At 36.1% G+C, this 24,986-nt stretch overlaps 1 protein-coding gene across 1 annotated transcript in view; it reads left to right on the top strand.

Annotated features, from left to right (window-relative positions):
• The window catches only part of LOC585343 (glycerol-3-phosphate acyltransferase 4), a 39,882-nt gene extending 17,339 nt beyond the window's left edge, over nt 1–22,543 (top strand). The window contains exons 3-15 of the mRNA XM_030985427.1: nt 1,844–1,995; nt 3,988–4,030; nt 4,578–4,632; nt 9,151–9,216; nt 10,591–10,665; nt 12,208–12,297; nt 13,875–13,968; nt 14,663–14,781; nt 15,622–15,677; nt 16,741–16,826; nt 18,378–18,506; nt 20,224–20,303; nt 21,467–22,543. Coding sequence (XP_030841287.1) covers nt 1,844–1,995; nt 3,988–4,030; nt 4,578–4,632; nt 9,151–9,216; nt 10,591–10,665; nt 12,208–12,297; nt 13,875–13,968; nt 14,663–14,781; nt 15,622–15,677; nt 16,741–16,826; nt 18,378–18,506; nt 20,224–20,303; nt 21,467–21,554 — 1,133 coding nt within the window. The 3' untranslated portion in view covers nt 21,555–22,543. The remainder of the gene's footprint in view (nt 1–1,843; nt 1,996–3,987; nt 4,031–4,577; nt 4,633–9,150; nt 9,217–10,590; nt 10,666–12,207; nt 12,298–13,874; nt 13,969–14,662; nt 14,782–15,621; nt 15,678–16,740; nt 16,827–18,377; nt 18,507–20,223; nt 20,304–21,466) is intronic.
• Nucleotides 22,544–24,986: the final 2,443 nt, after the last annotated feature.

Here is a 24,986-nt window from a genome sequence, read left to right on the forward strand (position 1 = left end):
TTAAATGATTTTATTGAGACGTTTGGTGAACAATTTTGTGTATTTTGAACCTTGGTACCACAGAGCTTTACATTGTACATGATCATGGACATTACAGACATCATGAAGAATCCCATTTCAAGCCTTTCTGCCATTTTATTCCATCTTGGCGCTGTTTTTAAAAATAGTAGATTTATGCTACCTGTACTGGTATGTGAGAAAAGCCATGCAACTAGATTTTTTAGTGAATATGTGTCCAAATACATGTACATGTAAATGTCAATGAACCTTGTACTGCATTGTAGGCTACTTTGTACGTGTATCATCAACTGTATCAACAAAATAGATAAAGTTGACTTTAACCCTACTACTGTACATGTAATTGAAGTGTAGATGATATAAGTGTTTGCCCAACTGATTGATAAAGGGATTTAAAGGACATCTTCCATGTAACTTTTGACCTGTATTATTGTGAAGGTCGCTGTGTTCATTTAAATACAGAGTAAGCATGAGTCATTACGGTTTTTGTAAACGTTTAACCGTTAAATGTATACGGGCGGTTTCGTTTAACCGTTTTGAAAATACACATATTTTTACATGTGTGTAAATTCTCAAGTATTCAGTCATTTCGATGAAGACATAATATAATGTTTTCAGATCTCTGTATCTATCGGCAATGAAGTCCCGGCAATAGTTATTAATTTAGGAGTTCCGTATTGACAATGAAGTCTCACCAATATATTGTTTTCCATTCTCCGTTTCGGCAACAAAGTCTTGCCAATAATTATTGCTTTTAGATCTCCATACGGGCAACAAAGTCTCGTCAATAATTATTAATTTAGGAGTTTTGTATCAGCAATAAAGTCTCAACAACAAAAAAAATACACATGTAACAAACTGCACGAAAATAACGGTTTAAACGGAGCAAGAAATGCTTAACGGTTTTGATGAATGCGGTCGTTTATCCGTCGGTTAAACGTTTTGACTCAGGTTTAATACATATAGGTAAACAATTTAATACAGATGTCAATTTAGAATGAGCCTGTACATGTACATATTCTGTGTAGTATGCAGACCTGCCAACCAGTACGATTTAGTCATATTTCGTACGATTTTTAGAAGCAAATATGATTTTCCAACAACATCAAAAAAACAAACAAAAAATTTGTTTAAAAAAATTTAATTAAAAAAAAAAAGAGTTGTATTTATTGTTTGTGTGTGTGCCATTTTCAATAGCAAAATGCCCATTCTGTCCTGTAAGTATCCTACAAGCATCTCATATCGGCAATTTGGTAATGTTCATTGGTTCATCGAACACACCAGTTGTGACGAAATCATGCATATTCAACCAATGATCGATAAAAAATTCTTCCTGTATGTAGGAAGTGTAAGAGGCATTGATCCATGTACCGGTAACAGTCCGTGTTTATTTTTGAGAATACAACTTTTGTCAGTAAAATACAACTCTTGGGATTGAAGAATACAGTTTTTGAACTCCAGAGGTTGGCAGGTCTGAGTATGTATTGAAAATGATAAAAGACATGCATATGAAGATAAAATCATTAAATCATTCTATAATTAAACTAATAATTTATTAAACTTGTATACATGTAGGTTGCAGTGTAACTGCTTTTATGTTTATAACGACTCTTTTCGGATTTGTAGCTGTGCAAATGTACAGTACCTTTTACCAGAGCTGTTCCCCCCCCCTCCCCCCAAAGAACTCTTTTAGAACCTTCCAGAGCTGAAGTGCTCACTGATATGCTCTGCTCACCCCCCCCCCCTCCCCTCCCCCTCCCCCACAGGGCCACTCATCTTCACTGATTAATATTGTTCACCTCTCTGATCTTTGACCTTTTCCCAGGGACCAGTTTAATTCACAAGGACTCTCCCAGGCACCTGGCTGATGGAATCAAGGCTGAGGCTCAGGGACTGCGTTACAACAGGTCCTTTGATACATTCAGGAGAGAATTTGAGCTTTCAGATGTCTGCTATTTCTGCAAGAAAGGTGTTGAGGTACGCTCACTTACTTTAAAAGCGTACATTTTCACGGGCATGAAATATTCACAAATTTTACCAGTGGTCTTAGGATGTAGATAGTTTCCTGCTGCAGAATTATTGAGTCACAACTGACGCAACACTTAATTTTGGCAAGGGCGTGAAGGTTTACATTTTAGCAATAACTTTTTTCTTTATCTTGCCTATCACTTAATACTTTCTTTTAAAATTGTACACCTACTACAAGAGAAATTGAAATTCATGAAATTTCACTGTACAACAAACGGATCAGCCAACGACCAATTTGCTAATTGGAGATTTAGATTGATTTTATATGTGTAGTGATCTGACTGATTGCTACATCATTTGTTAGGCCTAAAAAAAAAGATGTTGTATTGCCCTTTAGGTGCCAAAACATGGTTGGTCAGAAATCTTTTTTTGTTTTGTTATACTTTTTTTATAATTTTGTACTCCCTCTTTGGGGTGATATTTTTCAGTTTTGAATGCTTTAATACATTTTTTTAAAACCCGACCGTAGATTTCAAGATTTTGGGGTCAGTCGCAAAGGGCAATACAACATCTTCTTTTTTTAGGCCTTATATATGTCCAATTTCTGTCAAACTTGCACAAACTTGTTTCTCTAATTTTTCTGTCTTCCCGTATCTTTTTATGAAGTTGATTCGTCTTGGAAGCACTATGAGCAGTATAAGGAAGAAAAAAAGCAGCACTGTATTCATTTTGAATTAAATTCCATTTTGGCTCTGTACCCAATTTACAGAGCCAGAAAATACATGTACATGTATTTCAGTGATTAGCCTGAACATGGTTGTACAACAATTGTTCCTCTGACAATTGCCAAGCGCCAAGATTTTCCACTTTTCTTCTACTCTTCTGAGCATTCATAGCTTCAGCATATTACATATCCTGTGTAGATTGTTCTAACTCTCCTGTAAGATCTCAAACTCTGGAGGTGAATAGTATTTAAGAAACATACATTTTTCATGCCAATTCTTTGGCTCTTGAAGTCTTGTTTATAGATCTTCTGCATACAATACCCATTGCCTGTATACATATTGTATGGGGCTACGCAAGGGACCTAATTAGTTTGCAAGTTAAGGAATGAGTGGAACAACATGTGTAGAAGAGAATTGAAAAATGATTGTTTCATACATTAATTTCCTGTTTCGTGCTTCTTGGCTGGGATGATTGCATTTAAAGGAATGTGAAAATTGTGAGGATCTTCAAAATGAAAGTGAGCTTGTAAGAAACATATTGCATAGTCGGTTGATGCAATTTTCTACATGTAAGTCATTATGGAAATTACATTGTAGGTCTGTTACCTATGACATGCACAGCTTGTATCTTATTTTGCAACTGGATTTTTTTTCCTGTGTGTTTTTTATCATACTTGTTGTGATTTGTGTAATAGATAACAAGTAATTTTGTTTCTGTTTTAGTTTACCTATGCTCTATTTTGCATGATAATATCCATAGAAAGGCCATAAAAGAGTAAATGTGCAGGAATAGAATTTTGTTGATTTGTCTAAATGACAGTCGGTACACGCAAGGTTTGTGTTTTTATAAATTTGTAATATATTCTGCATCCTACAGCTTTTGACAAATACAGATATGAGTTTATTCATGAACATTAAACCTGCATGGTGTTTTAAAATCATCTGATATGCATCATACCGGTGTGTTGGCTCAGTCAGTAGAGCGTCCGCCTCACAACCGGGAGGTCGTGGGTTCGAACCCCGGCCGCGTCATACCAAAAGACGTTAAAAGACAGGAGTTGCTGCTACCTTGTTTGGCGTTCAACAATAAGGGATAGAGCAACGTCGATATGGCGCTGCTCAGTGGCTGCCAGGCTCACGATCAATTGGGCAAAAAGAATTTCCATTTTCGGTTTAACTTAATAAAATTTGGAGTGGACTTTAAAAGATTATTATTATTATTATTTACATGTACATCCTCATTAAAGTCTTGCTTTTTTTTCTTTCATGTTTGTAGGCAATCTGTGATGATGAAGTTACAAAAAGATTCTCTGCTGAGGGTAGGTGTTACATGTATTATAACAAAAAAAATTCTAGCAATTACCTCTATTAAAACCTTATTTTAGATACTTATCGATTCTACGAAACATTACTGCTTATTGAGTCCTGCATCAAAGGGAATCGTCAAAATGAAAATCACCTACAAACATGTACAAAATTTTTATTACAGAAAACACTGACTTTTGTTTTATTTATAGAGAATCTAGAATTAAATGGGGGAGGGGGTCGACACCAGGACCGGTATTCAATTCGATAGTTAGCAACTTAGCATTGAGTAAGAAATAAGTTTTGAATTGAATACTGTCTCAGATTTAAGTACCTGCATATGTTTCATAGAGATGGCACGTGTACCAAATGTTGGCTTAAACAGTCTGTTGCCAGTTAAGAAGGTCAACCATAGTGGGAAAAGAGTTTCAGTCTCAGTTTCAGCCCTGTAGCCTAATGCCAAATTTCTTGCTTTCCCTGAGCAGTTTTACAGGAACTTGTGTGCACAAATAGGAGTAGCGCAGTATTTTATTTTTTCTCTTTCTTCCATGAATTTTCTAGAATTGGGTTCCTGGAACCTCTTGACCAGAACAAGTATGAGATACCAGTATTTAAGGTAAGAAAAACTTTGAGTTCTAGGGCATTGATTGCTCTCTTGGTTTCTATTGAATAATAATAATAATAATAATAGTGTATTATTGTTCAAAGAATTCAAAGATCTGTTGGTTGTTACAGGAAGTTGCTTTATTTTCTGTAGCCTATGACATATGAATGATGGTGGTGGTTATTTTAATTGACAGCCAAGAAAGCACAAATGCTTGTACATGTAAGTAAGCAACCAGACGGCCGACGGCTTTAGGTCCTCTCCGAGGGACCTGGTAATGAGGATTAATGCCTTCAGTTACCAAAGGGCACTAGCGCATCGACTTGGTTTCGAACCCGGGTCGCCAGATTACGAGACCACTGCTCTACCGACTGAGCTATCGTGCCTCCTATCTTCCGTGGCTCTTCATTGCTCTGTAAAAACATTTAACAAAGAAGCAAATGGTAAGGATCCTAAGTAAATCGTTAATAACTTCAAATACAATAGTACACAGACTGAAACATGAAACTATCTTATTTGTACCAAATGTATCAAATGCAATATATATCAATATATGCAATTATCCTGTATATCAAATGAATCATTTGTCTTTGTTTCTCTTAATAATAAACCTATTAAGCACACACTGCATAATGCATCTGTTTGACCTTCCTCCCACACTGTGCAGGTGTAAGTTGTGCTTTCATTTAAAGGTGTTTTTATACAAAGTCATGCATGAAATTCAATTCAATTCAATTCAATTCTGCTTTATTGTAAATAAAAACATGCTGAATAAAAAGTCCAGAGTCTCATACAAAGAGGCTTAATTTTATCTGGCCCACATAAATAGACCAGGAGGGTGTTTCACAAAGATCCTAAGTTGAACTTAACTCTAAGTTGGACTTAAATATTATGGAGAGCCATTTGTAGCCTTAAAATAAAATATATTCAAATACAAAATTCAAGTATTTTAGACTTTTCATAAATTACACATCAAGAACATGAAATTTCCTTGATAATAGAAAATATGAATGATTTGAATTAACATTTTATGCCTTTTAAAAATAACTTCTACAAAATATTTTCAAATAACTTCTACAAAATATTTTCAAATATGCGAACGGCTTTCCATAATTTGTAAGTCCAACTTAGAGATAAGTTCAACTTAGGATCTTTGTGAAACACCCCCCAGTTCACGGTTAGCACATGTCCCAAATGACCCTGAATATCCACAGATCTTCAAAACATGAAGAGGTCCCACTTTGTACATTTTGAAATAATTACTTCTACAGTGATGGAGGTGCTACATAATACATTGTAGCCTTTGTTTCCCCTTTTCAAAGAATGTGTATCTTGGAGTGCACTGCTTGTGCATTAATGAGTAATGATTGCATAACTTTCATGAGCACGTATCCAGTATTTTGTCTCCGTGTATTTCACACTTTGGTCTGCAATAACCTTTAACTGCTCATGCATGCTCAGGCTGCAACAGTACGTGAACTGGTTTATTTCATTACAAATGCCATATGTGTGGGCAACACATCTAGGTTAACTATTCCATGTTTGATTGTAAATAAGAGAGCATGTCTTGCGTTGCCCTTGTGATCTATATTTGCATTGAGCGTGTTTGCATGATATGCCCAATGTCAGCTAGTGCTTATGATAAATCCAGGTCCTCTTGTATAAATAATGCATGAAGCTCCTGGAATGAGGCAGGGACACCTACATACAGTATGTACAGTTGTATTAAAGTGACTCGGTAACATTGTTGAAGGTTGATGAAAAAAATTGCTTAATTTTTGTATAAAATGCTACTTACTATATTCCTTCTACTATACTAACCCTCTGACATGCAACAAATCCTGAACAAATTCTCAAACCACAAAGATATCTATGGTTTTCTTTGAAGGCGTCATTGTGCAACACCCTCTAACAGTGATTAACAGTAAATTCTCCCAACCATTTTTGAATTTTCCCAACCGTTTTTCCATGAGAAAAATACATAAAACAGGCTATAAAAATCTGTCAACACTTAACTGTCTGGAATGGAATGTACATGTAGAGCCATTTTATTGCTTTGTGACAATTTACATTCACCTAAAATGTAATTAAATTGTCCTTGTCTTGATGCTGAACAGGCTTTGACAAGTAGCAGAATTGAAGTAGAATAATATAGTTGGGAGAATTAAGGAATCGATCAGATTAGTTTTTCCCAATTTGTACCATGAATAATGATCCGTTTTCACTCAAATTTTCAGATTATCTTTAATTGTACATCTAGCATTGAAGTCACTACCTTAGCACCACTTTCTCTCATCTAAACAATGTTACAAAGTCCCTTTAAGGGTAAACATAAATTACAGTGCAAATGTGGGCACTGCCATGCATCATGCTGTGTGTGTGTGTGTGAATCTGGTATTTGAAGAGAGAGAGAGAGCGTGAGGGATGGATAGAGTATTTTGGATATCAAAGGTCATCTGTCAATATCGTTGTCAATGTCATTTTGCAATGTCATTGTCAAGGTCATTGGCCAATTGTACATATGGTCGGTGGGGTGACAAAACCTTGTATCTCAAAAATCATGAGACCGAAAAAACTTTCCTGTCTCAAAAAATTTAGTGCTGTGACACTCTCCTATCTTTTTAACACTGGAATATTTATACAATTTTTAATGTCATTGTTGAAATACAGTAAAATAATTGTTTTTATATTTGAATGTGAGTTACAATCGAGGTTTTTGCTTTTATCTACATTGAGATACGAGTTTTTAGTTTTTATTCAAATTGAGATACAAGTTCTTACTTTCAACTCTGAATGAGTTATGAGGATTTGGTCGAAGTTGGTATTGAGATAGGAGGTATTGTTAGAAAAAATTTCAAGGCATAAGAAGAAGGAATTACGTATCTTATGTTACGAGGTTTTGTCAGTGCAGCTTCAAAGGGGGTTAAAATTACGAGGTTTAGTTTAAGGGTGTTTGTGTGGAATTTGTGAAAAACCGAGACAGGAGGCGTTCCATGGATTTATCAGGTGGTGTCGAAGGCCATTAGGTACAAAATTATGCAAAACAATCAAAATCTCAAAAAATTGAGATACAAGGTTTTGTCACCCCCCGACGATATGCATCATTCAAAGGATATATACTGTACACTGTAAACTGTATCTAGCAGTCGATCGTCAATACATTGGCAATCTGTCTAACATGTGTAGTATACTCGTCTTGTGATATCAGGGGGTGTTTCATAAAGCTGTTCGTAAAGTTACGCATGACTTTATGAATGACTTGTATATGAAGTGCCCAAAGTTTTTTCTGATATTTTCAATAACCTCAATTCAATTATGGCAAAAATATACTTTGCATTAAAAATGTTTGTAATCATAAGAATGTTAAAGATAAAGGTGAGTTCTGGTAACGCGATTGCATTGTAAAAGAAAAGGTGTGGAATGCATCAGAAAAAAGTTGATCATGTAGCATGTAAGTACTGGTGTGTACTGCAAGGTTCTGGAGTCATCAAATTCATAACAAATTTGGCTCGGTCGTGGTAAAGTAACAAGCACACTACACAGAAAGATGTATATGGGACAACACAAATGGTGTCGGGGCTAGTACTACTTGATTTCCTTATCTTTCTATGCTCATTACTCAGCCAGTATACATTTTCTTTCAAAAATTGTTAGGCACATGACATTTATTTGTAATCTTGAACATTCAGTGTAAGTTTCGTTAGATTCTGTGAGAATTGATTTTCTTTATTTAACCAGAACTCAAGTTTATCTTTAATCTACATCTGCACAGTTCAACTTAAGTTGATGTATTTAATAATGATTAAGCATCCCATTTGGCTTTTCATATACAAGTCGTTCGTGAAGTCATGCGTAACTTTACGAACAGCTTTATGAAACACCCCCTGAATAGCAAGGCTAAGCTGTAATGTTATATTTATCATGAAGACTACACAAACCACTCTAAACGGACGGAAATCAAACAAAAATCATACCTTGAATATGTGCATGTACTAATATGCAAAGTGTTGTGAAACACAATTTCAAATTGAATACCGGTAAGTTGTATTAATTTAAGATGATGACGTGGATCCTCATCAAATGATTGGTTGAAAGCGTGCCATACACGCGACCAGGCTTTTATTTTGCCTAGACCAATCATTAGAATTGGATAATGACCGGTCATTATCCAATTCTAATGATTGGTCTTTTAATAGTAAAATCATGTTAAAAAACATCATTTTATAAAACAAATAAAACATAATCTTATAAAACAAATAATACTCATCATTTGTTCGGGCATTAGTAAAATTACCCACACTCGGTACCTTCAGAACAGTCCAAAACAGTTAGACTGTTCCAAAGGTACTTTGTGTGGGTAATTCTTACTAAACGCCTTCACTGCTGTGTACTATTTGTATATTAATGAACCTGTGTTGCTCTTTTTTCCCCTGTCTTTTCAACAGTCATAGACTTGTGTTCTTGCAGTGATTGTAAATACTTGATTGAATCTTTACAATGAGCTTGTTATTCTGTCTCTCCCTCATCCAGTGTACGTCTGACAGTGCTCTGGTTTATTGGCTGTGTCTTCCGCTACTGCTTCTTGCTCCCTCTCAGGTGTGTATGGGAGAAAACTTCAGTTATAATAATAATAATAATAACAATAATAATAATAATCTTTTAAAGTCCACTACAAATTTTATTAAGTTAAACCCAAAATGGAAATTCTTTTTGCCTAATTGATCGTGAGCCCGGCAGCCACTGAGCAGCGCCAGATCGACGTTGCTCTATCTCTTAATGTTGAACGAGGTAGCAACAACTCCAGTTTTTTAACGTCTTTTGGTATGACGCAGCCGGGGTTCGAACCCACGACTTCCCGGTTGTGAGGCGGACGCTCTACTGACTGAGCCAACACTCTGGTTATCCTGTAGAATGTGTAGATTCTTATGTAAACGAGAGAGAGAGAGAGAGAGAGAGCACCTTAATTCCTAACCCTAGGACTCTGCAGGATCAGTAGTGATTATTGAGGGGTTTGGGGAGGGGGCTCAGGGAGGAGGTTTGGGGAGGGGGCTCGGGAGAGGGGGCTCAGCCTCTCCTCCCTCTGACACATGTAGAAAGTGAATACAAGAACCCAAAAGCACCCCTCCCCCAACAAAAATGATTCTCCTAGAACAATTATTGTAAAGGATAGGTACCCTAGAACACCAATATGGTGCACTTTCTCTCATGTACATATTAGAATCAGCATTTTGATAATAATGATAATCCACTTTTATATAGCGCTTAATACATGTAACAGGTGATAAATTTTGTGAAGCGTAGATGACAGCCATTTCCTTGATCAGAAACTTTAATATGTATTGCAAAAGTTCATATTTTGATGTTTTGGGGGGCAATTGTGATTCAATTATTTTGAGGTATGAAATTTTCATGATTCCCAACCGCTCATAAAATGTGTGAAGCTTCAAGCATTTTGTAAAATTTGTTGTTTGACAGTACAGTTGTAAGTATCGTTGAGAATTTAACACTAAAACTTCATTCTTATATGTACTCTATATTTTTCTATCACCTTGAACACACGCCTTTGCTGATAGATGCTTCATAAATACTCTGTATAGTCACTATCAATATAGTGTGGTATGGTATGTCACTGAAACAGCTCCCATGGAACTTTTGTGCCAATTTTTTTTTTTTTTTTTTTTTTTTTTGTTGATCCATTGGGGTCCAAGCTATCAGAAATTGATGGGGTTCAAATTTTCCTGAAGACACCAAATTTCCCTATTGCGCTTTATATAAGCCATTTTGGCGCCCAATATGGATCCCCCAGGAAGTGAAGGAGGGGTCTGAAAATTTCAACCCCATCATTTTTGGCCGATTGGGACCCTTTTGAAGCCAAAACAGCAACAAAAACAAATAAAATTTGCAAAAAAATCCTACAGGATTACATACCATACTGCACTAATACCTTGATTTGTGTTTGAATTCCTTTAGATTGGCAGTCCTGTCCATAGCTATCACATACTTGGTGGTGTCTGGAGCCTTCCTGGGGTACTTTCCAAATTGGAAGTAAGTGGAATAAGCCAGTCTGTCGCAAAAGAAGCCAGTTTGCAGTGGAATAATCAAGTTAATTGTATTAGAATAAGCCAGTCCGTAGTGGAATAAGCCAGTTCAATTTGTTAAACTCTGATGAATTATAATAATAATAATAATAATAATAAATTTATATAGCGCAGCTTTTATACAAAATATATTCAGCTGCGCTGGTTAAGAGCTCCTTTTTACTAAATTCTACAAAAAGAGATCTCTCAGTTGAACAAATAAGTTTTTAAATTGGATTTGAAAACATTGAGAGATTGAGTGCTTCGTATTTCTATTGTTTGGGGGCAGCAGTAGCAAAAGCACGGTCCCCAAGAGTTACTTTAGTTTTGCCATGGGGAATCTGAAACAATAATTTATCTGTGGAACTGCGCAGGCTACAACTGTGTGACTGGACTTTGAGTTGAAGTAATTCTTGGATGTAATTAGGAGCTTGACCAATCAATGATTTATAAACAATTAACAATATTACACTTAACTATATTTCTTTTAGGAACTCTATTGGTCAATAGTAAGAATCCACAACTAAATGGTCTTAAAAATTCACTCTCAATGTAAGGTCTATCTGGATTTATGGTAAATTACAGCTGCCCAATATGGTAGATTGCTTTGAGCTATTTTTTGAGATATTTCATCAAAGATGTAAGGTTAGAGCTGCACTTGGGTTTTAAAAGATAAAGTTAAATTCTGGTCCTGTGATTGCATTGTGAAAGAAACGGTGTGGAATCAATCAGAAAAAGTTGGATCCTGTAGCATATTATTGGTGTGTACTGCAAGGTCCTGGAATCGTCAAAATGATGAAATTTGGCCCAGTCTTGTAACATGCACTATACACAGAAAGATGTATACAGGACTTCACAAAAATGTGGTCCTCATCTTTTGAGCTGCTACATGTCATATTATAATTTAGAATATTAAGGCATTTGAAGAGCCATGCTTTTCAGGGAATATTTTCTCGCTGATGTTCTTCCACACTTGCATAATAACAATGGAAACGCTCTCAAATTATTGTTCACCTTCTCTTTAAGTTCAAGTTTAGAGTTATTTTGTTATTCTTATTATTTGGTCCAGGTTTGATATTGGGAACTCTGTAGACTGCAGAGCAATTGTTACAGAGTGTAACACTAACCTGTTTCTTTTTTTCTTTTTTTTTTTCTTTCTTTTTCTTCTTTATTTGGACAAGACATCGCCCTCCGCCTGCCGGATGGAGGGTTTTTAGGCCGGTTTTTTGGTTTTTCACACTTTTATTTTTTTTCTTCTAGGATTGACATTGGAAACTCTGTCGACTGCAGAGCAATTGTCACTGGAGCATATTTTGTTGAACCATTTGAACTTACATTCACTTAGCCTGCAAACTGTATTATAACATCTGCTTGGAGCCAGAATGGCATTAACTCTCATAATCTTACACAGAGCTAACACCCTTCTGGCTCCACACAGACGATATACATATATATTTATGTGTAAGCTTTGATTGAATTGACTGAAGTTCTATATTGCTTTCTTCCACAGAATCAAGAAAGTTCTGAACAAGTACATCAGCTTGACTGTGTACAGGATAGCATGTAGGAGTTTCTCTGCTCTCATCACCTATCATAACAAGTAAGGTTCTGGGGGGGGGGGGCATTTCACAAAACTTGTCATCAGTGACAAATTACAATTTTTGTTAAAAGCTACTGAAATCCTTGCTTCTGATTGATTATCAGCAGATTTGTCACTGATTTTTGTCATTTGTCATTGAAAAAAGGCTTTTTGAAACGGGTCCCTGGTGTATCTTTTTCATAAAACTTGTTATCAATATAAAAAAAAGTTACAATAACTGTTTAAAAGCTACTAAAATTGTGGCATTTGATTGGCTGAGAGCAAATTTGTCGTAGAAATTTTGCATTTGTTATTGATAATAATTTTTATCAGATGTATCAAATGATAGTATTCATCATCATCATCATCATCATCATCATCATCATCATCATCATCAAATTCATTATCATAATCATCCTAATTATCATCATCATCATCATCATCAACATCATCACCATCATCAGTTATGTCATCATCATCATCATCATCATCATCATTACCATCATCATCATCATCATTACCATTACCATCATCATCATCATTATCATCATCGTCATCATCATAATGATCATAATAACAGCTACATTTATAGTGTATGCATATCTATCCCAGGGGATGATACAGGTGCCTACAAAGTATTCATATACTGGGTTTAGCCAAGCTGCCGTAAGGCCTTTAACCCTTACTGTTCTGGGGAGAGGGGGGACCTCCCTTTTTGGAGATTGCGACGCAACCGCTTGGAATTTTAAATTGTCGTTTCATGACTTTTTTCCCTCGAGTCTTAAGCACATTTTGATACCATTTTCGTCGAAATCGAGTATACCTGTAAGATGTTACATCACAAAATAGTATGCGCATGTCATCAAAAAGTGCTATAATTGCATATACTCATGGACATGTACAAGCAGACATGTGAAGACAGGTTTAGATGTATTTTTTCTCGTAAGAGAGAATCAATTAAAGATTAATGTCTTGCCAATCAACATTTGTACAGTGGCTGAAATTCAAACTGGGATCAGTAGATCCATATTCTGGAACGATAGAATACCGATACAGACTGCTCTTACGATTTACCCACAACCTGTGCAGTTCCCAAAATACATGTTCTCTACTCTTGCACACCCCATCACATCAAAAAAAAATAACATCAGAATATCAAGCATTTGTATCTGCAGCCTTCAACTTTTGGAATGACTTAGAATTAGAAATGGGGAAATAGGAACCATTAAATACTTTTAAATTTAGAAGGAAAAAAACATGAGCACTTTTTTTTTATGTACAGGTATACTGTTCATAATAGATTTAAACATACTAGGAGGTCTTGCAATGCAATATATTTCTGCACATTATGAATATACTACAGTCAAACCTGCTTTAGTGACCACCTGTCTACAAAGACCGCATTTTTTTGTTTCCCTTTACAGTGGTTTCTCATTGAAACATGTACTATAGATAGAACCTGTACATAAAGACCACCTTCCTATAAAGAATGTTTTTCTTGTCTCCCTTGGGTGGTCTTTATAGACAGGTTTCACTGTATTATCCTTATTTCATTCAATAACCCGAATTGACTCTCTCGTTCAATCTATTTATTGCAGGGATAATCGAGCCAAGGGAGGAGGAATCTGCGTGGCCAATCACACCTCACCAATAGATGTCCTCATATTATCAAGTGACAACTGCTATGCTTTTGTAAGGGTCTTCAATATACCATTTTCATAATGCAATCAAGTTTAATGTACAAATCTTTGTTAAGTGCTTTTTTATGCCTCCGCTAGAAAGTAGCCGGAGGCATTATGTTTTCTGGTTGTCCGTCCGTACCTCCGTACGTCTGTACGCCCTGTTCTTGTGTTGTTATATGCATTTATGTTTTTATTTGTTTGAATAAATGTACGATTTAGCCTAGGCTGTGAGACAGATTTTGAATAAATATACCATTATTTAAAACTCATTCTTAGAACTCTTGTGAGTTATGTACAGCGGGATTCCATATCCTCAAACTGCTGGCGAACAGAGCAACAAGACCAAGCTCTGTAATTATTAGGATCTCTGTCCAGTAGTGTCGTGTTTGTGCCATCTACCTGGATCGACCACATCAATTAAGTCATAATATATATATATATATATATATAATATTTTTTCCCCATAACATGAGAGTAATACTAATCGCTTCATTCTTTTAATTAAATGTAATGTTAGTTGTTATTGTATAATTGTGTTAAGTGGGGGCATGCTACAAGAGTCCTATCTCGCACCCCGGGGCAACGTGTCTGACACGGCCCGTTGTAGCAACTATTCCGATGATCAAGATACTAATCTTGACCTAAGGAGACACGAACGAACGAACGAACGATTTAAACAAATGAATTCTACCCTCTGCCTGCAGATTGGTCAGAAGCATACCAAGTTCTTAGGCATCATCCAGCAAGCCATGAGCTGGTCTGGGATGGATCACATCTGGTTTGAGAGATCAGAGATGAGGGACAGGAAAAATGTTACCCAAACGTGAGTATAATCTCAAAGATTTGTTACTTTTAATAATTTATAGAGTGGTGAAGTGTGACGTCATCAAAAATCTATTTTAAGAATTTCTCAATTTTTTCTTCATTTTCCGAAAGAGCATTCTAGATCACAATTAGTAACAACCCAACTTGAATATTGAAGTACAGTCCAACCTGCTTGAGTGACCACCTGTCTACAAAGGCCACATTTGTTGTTTCCCTTGAAAATGGATTCTCATTGAATCATGTACTAAAGGAACCTGTCTACAAAGGCCACTTTTTGTGTTTCCCTTGGGAGGTCGCTATGGACAGGTTTGACTGTAGTTTGCATTGTGGGTAGACCCCAGTTCATTCCCTTTTGCTATCCAACTATGTGTACCAGTGAGAGTACCCTCTGTGTGTTGCTCCTTGAAATGTTCTGCTCTACTTTGTTTCCTTGTGTCTATTCTGATGTTAACAATAATAATAAGAATACTCAGTTTTTATATAGCACTTATTAGATTATCACTAAACGCTTCCAAACTTCGAGATTATTACCCCGGCTTTAGCTGTGCTGCCATTACGGCGCTCTAGCATTTCAAAGAATTAATTCCTGCCAGGTAACACGTTATTCTCTTGTAATGTTCAGTTATGATAATGTTTAAAATTGTTGATGTATCATTTTCTTATTATTCATGTATTATGTTACATTTCATGCATTTACGTGTGCAGGACCTTAGAGGATAACAATGTCAAAATCACAGACCAGACCACCCTCTGTAAAACAGACAAATAAATTATTTTAAACAAAATTCAATGTATCCTGATTTGGTAAACATGTTGCGTTTTTTCGTATATCATACAGGTTAAAAGAACATGTAGAAGATGCTTCCAAAATGCCAATGCTGATTTTCCCAGAAGGTAAAGTTGATGTAACACCTTACAACTCTTCAGGATTTAGCTCTCTATTCAGAGTGATTTTTATTTGTATTAAAGGTACGATGTTCCATTTGCAGGCCAAAAAAATGAAAAGGTCAAATTCCCAACAGCATTTGAAAGACAATACTAATTTAGAACTTCCCTTAAAATGAAAGGGCTTGAAAATAGCGTTTAGTGGGAAAATAACGACCATTAGTTGTCAAATCAACTTAAGTGATTGCTATCACCTAGGTAATAGTCTGATTTCCAGACTCTTTTATCGAATAGTCATATGTTTTGTGCTGCACAAAGATTCAATCATTTAAATTTTAGCAAATTTTACAATTAGTGGGTTATTGATGTAGACAAATGCTCATGTACCTGTTACAGCTCATTTTACTTTATACATGTTATTACAAAAAAAAGTAAAATATGTCAGTCAGTCACTCAATGGTGTCCGGTGTCCGACAGTGAAGTCTAGAAGGTAAACAGATTTCCTTGCATAATTTGAATACTAGGACACTGCTAATGTTTAAATTTCACAGATGGGACAAACATGACATATTCATAATTCCTGCAAAGTTCTACAGAATTTGATGTTGGCTGCAAAATGGACATAGTATTTTAAAGTTCTGTGTGTGTGTGTGTTCAGGATATCTTGATCTTAAGCAATGGGGGCATCAAAATACTCAATCATTTCTTCCAGCATAAACAAGTTGAAACATCTCGAGAAATAAAGATATATTGACAAACGATTTGATATTGAAATTATTTTTTGAATGAAAATAAGGTGGTTTGATGTTCATGTTCTTGCCTTTTTATTATAGGAGATGTGGATGTATCAGTTTGCCCTTAAATCATTCCCCAATTATTGAAATACTTGGCCTGAATTTGTAGCTTCCACTAACAAATGCAAAACATCAACTTGAATAAAAACACAATAATATTGGAAGTATGATGAAATGACATACATATTCCTCTTGTTATTATTCATGCATTTCACACTGCTACTTTATACTGACCCCCCCCCCCACCCCCTTTCTCCCCTTCTCTTTAAAAAAAACAGGAACATGTATCAACAACACATCAGTTATGATGTTCAAGAAAGGCAGCTTTGAAATCGGAGGCAGGATATACCCAGCTGCAATAAAGGTACTGTTGCTATTTAAAAAAAAAAATTATTCTCAATGTTTCTTACTCAAATGTTGTTAGATGCCATTTTCCCCCCTGAATCCTCTTTTCTTTTTTTACTCAAGGGGGGCGTGGTTGAGGGGGGAACCCCCCCCCCCTTCTTTTTTAGTGCTCACTATCACCCCTGTATGTTGTGAAACAAACAAAAAAAACACTTTCAGTATGAAGTCTATGGAGGTGGAAAGAGTTTGGCAAAATGAGGCCCCACTGCACTGTTTGGTTTGAATAAGTGGTTTCATGTGTCTAAAGAAATGCCAGCATTCTCATTAAGAAACAGTATACAAGTGATGAACATAAGATACATTGTGAGGTATTCTTATTTACTTATTTACTATTATTAGAATTATTTCTTCATTGCAACCAAAATTAGAGGTTGGATTTCAAATACAAATGAAAAAAATACAAACAGATACATAACAATGGTATAAATAATGTACACAAAGTCAAAGAAACTGTAGAGACTGATACATGAACATATGAATAACAATGTGCTACGATCAAATTATTACACATTATCAAATTAATTAAAATAAGCTTATAATATATTGTTGTATGTGATAAAAAACGTAAATCATCAGATTTACTTGCAGGTGTTTACATCATTTTAACCTGTATCAATTGTTCTAAAATGTGTAGGAATGAGGAATGTGTAGGATTGGATATATATTTGCATGTCTCTCAAATTAATGGACAACATTAATGAATTAAATATTAAAATTCCAGATATCATGTTACAAATTTTGTAAGGTAGGTGGATTGATATGAAGTCAATATTCTCAACTTTGCTACTGCTGTTGGTGATTTGAAACACTTGGATGTTGGTATTTAATCTTCTAATTTGGAAAAGAAAAGGGCATTGGAGAAGGCGCAATGGCTTAGTGGTAGTGCAGTGGTCTCCTAAACGAGAGGTCCTGGGCTCAAAACCAATTCAATGCACTCGTGCCCTTTGATTTGACATCAGTCCTCGTTACCAAGTCCCTCGGAGAGGACTCAAAGCCGTCGATCCCCTGGTTGCTTACTTACTAGCATATACATGCTTTCTTAGCAGTCGGGTAAAACCAATCATCAACCATCCATTGTTTTCTATTTAAATTTCAACATTGGCTCATACATTGTGGAGTTCAATATCATGGAACAATATTTCTATCCAGATAAACAATGAAAAAGAGGCACCATGATTTAAAAAAAATTCTCATGATCAGCCTAATAATTACCCAATTTAAATCGGTTTCCTGATTATTTTTTTTCTCCAATTTTTTCCAATTTTTTTTTCTTCCCGATGTTACCCCTATATTTTCCCAATTTTCTTACTCAAAAGGGGGGGGGGGGTGTTGTTAGATGCCATTTTTTCCCCCCGAATCATCTATTTTTTTTACTCAAGGGGGGTGTGGTTGAGGGGATTTTTTTTTTTTAGTGCTCACTATCACCCCTGCATGAAATCATGTTAATGTTTGTTTTCAAACAAATTGGCAGCTTAAAGATTAATGTGTGTCCATTGTTTTCTGATTGCAGTATGATCCTCGCTTCGGCGATGCTTTCTGGAACAGCTCTCGATACTCCATGGTGCGCTACTTGCTGATGATGATGACCAGTTGGGCGCTGGTTGTTGACGTTTGGTACCTACCGCCAATGGATAGATTAGTAAGTGGAATATATATTCAAGATTCAAGATTCAAGATTATTTTATTGGTCCATGCATGAATTGCAAACATTACATAGAAATTTTGCTTCCAATGGCTTCTTTGACATTGAAAATACAAATGATAGAAAATACAATATAACATTTAACAATAGAAAATGATGTACATAAATATGGGTAAATATTTATAATGTGCATGTGCCCCTCAATTTCACAAGAATTCAATTGTGTGATCAGCTTTTCTTTATAGAGTGTATGAAATAATTTTGTGAAACCATGATTTAGTGAATTTGGCCTATATTCTCAATTCTTGATGATGATGATTACAAGTTGGGCATCATAGACAGATTAGCTTTTCATTTATTGTTTATGCACAAATTTGTCAAACTATTTAATAATGAACTTGGCCCATGTTGAGGAAACTTTTCTTAGATAGATGTCAAATAACCATCTAAGATTTTAGTCAATGAACGAGGAGACCTACAGTAGTGTCGTAGTCGAGTGATTTAAGCACTTGACTTGAAATTCAGAGGTCATGGTTCGATCCCCGCACGGCTATAATGTCCCTTGGCAAGGCATTAATCTTCATTTGCCACACTTGACCCATGTGAGATAAATGGGTACCTGGCAGAAATTAATTCCTTGAAATACTGGAGCGCTGTAATGGCAGCTAGGTTAAAGCCGGGGTGATAATTAATGCGCCTCGGAATAGAATTTCTAGATAGACGAGGCTATAGAAATGCCTATAATTATTATTATTTATTATTAAAATTTCATGAATATGGGCCCTTGTCTGTTACATGTTTTAAACTGGATAATTTCCTCTTGAACCTTAAAAAGGGTGAGATATGTTGGTTGTCTTACCCTTGAGGAGGGGTGGTTACTGCTTTTACCCCCTCCCCTTAAAGATAAAGACCAGTTCTGGTCATGCAAGTGCATTGTGAAAGAAACGTGGAATCGATCAGAAAATGTTGATCATCTAGCATATAAGTATTGGTGTGTACTGCAAGGTTCTGGAATCATCAAGATGATAAGAAATTTGGCCCAGTCTTGGTAAAGTTACAAGCACTTTACACAGAAAGATGTATATGGGACTACGTGCATGCTATCTATCAGGTCCAAATAGATATACTAATTTACCCAATATATCAATTAGTAGGCTGTTTCTCAACAAAATTTGTATCATCACATATTCTTTCACATGATTGGTAATGAGAGATTCCATTTCATTTTTGAGAGGGGGCGTTTCCAAAACTGGTCTTTACCTTTAATGTATGATTTGTAAGGGGCAAATTTCACATGATATCAAATTCTTAGGGCACAGTGAAGTACATTTTATAGTTTCTTGTATGTGTTATTGTTCTTTAGGGGGATGTTGAGTGTAGAATTTAATTTAATTCTGAATTTGTCTTTTATTTGCATGGAGGAGAATGAGTCTAATTAATTGTTTTTCTTCATTTTCATGTTTGTTTCAGTTTTGTTATGATTGGGGTGGGTTTTAATTGGGGAGGGGGGGGGGGGGGGGGGGGGGGGGGGGGGGGGTAATTGAAAAAAAAAAAATCATTTTGTGCTTGTTTCATCTTTTATTTAATGTGCAAGATAACAAGCTGCAGTGGAAAATGAAGTTATTATTGTTTGTGTGTTCTTTGTTTTTTGGGGGTAGGTGTTTAAGTACTGAACTAATTTTTATGTGTTTTGTCATTTGATATATTTGTGCAGGTGGACGAGTCTGCAGTTGACTTTGCTAACAGGGTAAAAGCAGCGATAGCCAAGCAAGGAGGTTTACTTGACCTTGTCTGGTAGGTGAACACCATCTTCTTTAAAGCCAAAACAATGTCATGTCAAGGCGTTTTCATTGATTGTACATTGTTGTAGGTCCTCCAAAACAAAATTATCCTTCTCAGGGCTCTGTGTTACAAAATCAATCGTAACTCTTTATTATACAGTGCGAGTCCAAAAAAGTTTTATACCTAGAGTGCTAAAAGAAAGTGCAAAAATCTGTATCCGGACACCTACCCCCTGAACATCCACCCCCAGTCAACTACCTGCTAGGCCAACTACCCCCTAAGACAACTACCCCCTAGGGCTACCACCCTCTAGGACGACTACCCCCCCCCCCCCCCCGGACAAATACCCCCCAGACAACTACCCCCTAGGATAGTTGTCTGGGGGGTAGGTGTCCTAGAGGATGGTTGTCGTAGGGGGTAGTTGTCTGGGGGTAGTTATCCGGGGGGGGGGGGGGTAGTTGTCTGGGGGGTAGTCGTCGTAGAGGGTGGTTGCCCTAGGGGGTAGTTGTCCTAGGGGATAGTTGTCCTAGGGGGTAGTTTTCCTAGCGGGTATTTGTCCTAGCGGGTAGTTGACTGGGGGTGGATGTTCAGGGGGTAGGTGTCTGGATACAGATTTTTGCACTCTCTTAAACAATGTCTCCTGTTCATCCAAGCATAAACACATACCACAAACAAATGATACTAAATTATTTGGGATATTCTGAGTGTAAACTTCTTTTTTTTCACACGGTACAGGGCCCAGTAAGTAATTGTGGAAAATCATGTAAATGTCATTTTGTGTGTTGAACAATAGGGAGAGTTGTCTTACACCACATTGCAGTGACATTACCAAGATCCACTTTTTTCACGTCACTTGTGATCAGTAATTTTATCTTGTAAATATTCATCATTTTCTTAATGCTTGACTGATTCTGTCCATCTTCTGCCCTCTGTTTCTCTGATGTTTTTGTTGTTGTTGTTGTTGCTCTCATTTAAATTAACTAGCCATGAACATGGGATTGCTCTTCAATGGTCATTTTATCCTCACTGATAGCAAACATTTACATTTCTTGTTTTGAGGTTATCTTCTTCATAGATATGGTCGTTTGATTAAAACTCTGCCCTCACGAATAGAGGACTATCCGGAAATATGAATTGCATTAAATTTATTTATTATTTTGTTTCCATGGTAACAGGGATGGCCAGTTGAAGCGGATGAGTGTAAAGCAGGAGTACCGAGAGAAGGAGCAGGAGGAGTACAGCAAGCTCCTCAAGGCAGATTAGACCAGCATCCCTCCCTAACACAGGTCCAGGACCGTATTATTGGACCTAATGTGAGTCTGGTCCAGGACTTATAATTGATCTTCTGCAAGTCTTGTCCAGGACTTATAAATGGTCTTCTGCTAGTCTGGTCCAGGACTTATAAATGGTCTTCTGCAAGTCTGATCGAAGACTTATTATTGGTCTACCGTGAGTCTGGTCCGGGACTTATCGTTAGTCAACTGTGGTTCTGTTCCAGGAATTATCATTGGTCTACTGTGAGTCTATTCTACTCTAAGTCTTTGGATGGAGAGGTGCCTATCCATGAATGTCTAGTTAAGTACATTATTTAAACTGGGATTGGTTCTTAGACTAGTTGAACCGAGTCTGGTGATATACGCATGTTTCCATTGCTGAAATCTTAAAAGCCATCAACTCGTGTAGTTTATGTCTGATCTAGTAGTTTTTTTAATTACTGCATAAATTCTCGGTAGGAACCTCTGTTCTTGGATAGAGACACTGATTACATTTTTTTTTAAAGTTTGAGATATAATGCCATGGTTGTAAGGCAGGATTTCTGAATTTTGTCTGTAGTATGTAAAATTGTAGAAAGATGAACTGAATGAATTTGGGGTTGATTGGGTTGAGGGTAACGGGTAAATTTAAGGAGAATAAAAGTAAAAAAACAATCATTGTGCATTTAAAAAAAATATAAGATATCAGTCATTTGAAATCACTAAGAAAATCTCAGATCTTGTGTTCAATATCATATGAACTATGGCCCAACAGCTAAGAACTGGCAAGTTGCAACTCTAACATCAGAGCAAATGAGGCAAATTTTGATTTTTCTCTGAATAGATGTGATTGATAAAGATGGCTCTTGGCATGCCATAAGATTTCAGTTGAGTAATCTACCGGAGTAAATTACAAGTATTCTACATTAGCATGTGCGGGCAAGTATTAGAAAGCTTGAAATACTTAATGCTAGAAAGTACACAGCCCCTTTAAAAAAAGAGAATTCTAAAAAAAAGAAATAGTTCCAGGGACTTATGAGTGGTTTTAAGCTGCTGGGTCACAAATTTATATAAGAATTAACTTCTTGTGAATACTTGGTTGACTTTGCATATTAATTTTATTTACTTTTCAATTCCTCTGTAGGTACAGAGTTTTGTATATTTTGGTTGATACCTCTAACTTGAATATGTTTATAGAGAGATATTTAGAAATATACTTTTACTTTGTACATTCTGTTATTTTGTATAATTCTTCATTACCGTAATTAACGTTGTATAAACCGCCCTCATGCATTAACCGCACCCTTCTTTTTCGCCTTTAAAAAAAACCAAAAAAAACACACCGATTACTGAGCTGGGAGACATTGCCAGGCATAGCGCCAGATGGAGGAGCATAAATTGAAACTTTTTTTTGTGTACCGTGTATAAACCGCACCCCCGACTCTGAATTTTTTTTCGGCGGCAAAAAGGTGCGGTTTATACTCCGTTATTTACGGTAGCTAAAAATTATTTAGAAAGTAGTGACATCCAGATATGATGTCAGAATTATGTTGTAGAAACATTCCTGGTATTATTTTCATTTTTGTCAACATCTTTGTGTATTAAAGGTGAAGACCAGTTATGGTCATGCGATTGCATTGTGAAAGAAACGTTGTGGAATCGATCAGAAAAGGTTGATCATCTAGCATCTAGCATCTGCAAGGTTCTGGAATCATCAAAATGATAAGAAATTTGGCCCATTCTTCGTAAAGTTACAAGCACTATACACAGAAATATGTATATGGGACTACCCTATATCTCTCACAGACCATGAGAGAAACAAATTTACCAAATATATGAATTAGTAGGCGGTTTCCCGGCAAATTTTGTATCATCATGTATTAGTCAAAACATATTCTTTCACATGATTGGTAATGAGAGCTTCCATTTCATTTTTTGAAATTGGGGCGTTTCCAATACTGGTCTTTACCTTTTACAGCAAGAAAAGCTCTTTATCTAGCCTTGCAATATCACATTTCACTTTTCCTTTTTGCATGTACTTTAGAGGGATACTTGAAAATACTGCAAACACTAATTCAATCACTTTGGCATAATTTTGGTTTACGCTAAGCATCTTTTCAAAAATCAAATGCTCTAATTTTCCCTGTTGTGAATATCAGGACCTGTTCTCCATTTTCGTTTCTTGTATGAAATGTATTAACAGTAAATCCATCTTTTTCTCTATGCAGTATTTCGAAGCTAGTTTGCTTTCATACACCATTATGAATAAGTAATTCACAATTTTTTATATGTGTACTTTATCTAGTGAAAGTGTTCAATTCTCTCTTTTTCTCATCTTTACCTCCTAACATGTTTATAATGCTATATTTTGTATTGGAAAGGAAAACAAGGTATATTAAGCGGTGGAAGGAAAAAAACAGTTGATGAATTTAAATAAGGGATCCAATAGGCAATCTATGATGTTGTCTGAGGATAATTCTTCAAGTAGTAGTTTCTTTGACTTCTCCCAACTGATATATTCACAAGCTCTGAAAACTATGCTATTTCTCTTAATATGTGTTGGTATTGTTCTTCAAGCAAATTCATTCAAAACAGCCGACACAGTTGATTGCTGCCTATCTGTACAAGGCCGCCTAGGCATTTAGTGATTACCGGTAAGCACTCAAGGAGAGTGGTAATATATTGACAGAATTACTGAAATATTATCACAACAACGGACAGTAATTATGTGTGTGATTAGTGTTACAACTTTGTAAAAACTATGTAAAAAGACAAATGAAGCACCAAATTTCAGCAATGAGATTTGTAAAAATATTTTGTTTAGGAGAAATGTCAGTTATTATGAGTTTCAAGTTTTGTAATGAAATTCTGTGGAAGTGCGATTGTTTTATACAGGCTATGTGCTTGGACAGCTGTGTATTATGAATGTATTAAACAGCATTGTACTGTGATTATTAGGAACTTGACTCAAATCATACTCAAGTTTTTAATATTTAGTAAACTGAACTCGACTTGGGATTGAGTCAAAGGTAACTTGAACCTCGTTGACTCAATTGTAATTCAAGTTACAGTTGTATTGGTATTGACTTGACTCAGGGCCCAATTAAACAGACTGTTGACAGCTTTTTGAGCTGGGTATACTCAACAGATGTCTAGTGCAACTAGAACCATGTGATCTCGACTCGAGCCAAACTCAATTAAGCATAAACACAACGTTGGACCTGACTAGAGAGACTCTTATCAGCTTTTTGAGCTGACTAAACTCAACTTGAAAGTAGAGTCATAGGACACTTGAGTCACAGCTTCAGGAGATTCAACTTTCATCTCAAAATCTAGTCAGCCTTTTTTTTATAGCCGACTCAACTTGACTAGGGACTATACTAATGTGACTAAACTCAACTTGAAAGTAGAGTCATGGGACACTTGAGTCACAGCTTCAGGA

This window comes from Strongylocentrotus purpuratus, unplaced genomic scaffold, assembly GCF_000002235.5.
Source record: "Strongylocentrotus purpuratus isolate Spur 01 unplaced genomic scaffold, Spur_5.0 spur5_scaffold_15, whole genome shotgun sequence".
NCBI lineage: Eukaryota > Metazoa > Echinodermata > Echinoidea > Camarodonta > Strongylocentrotidae > Strongylocentrotus > Strongylocentrotus purpuratus.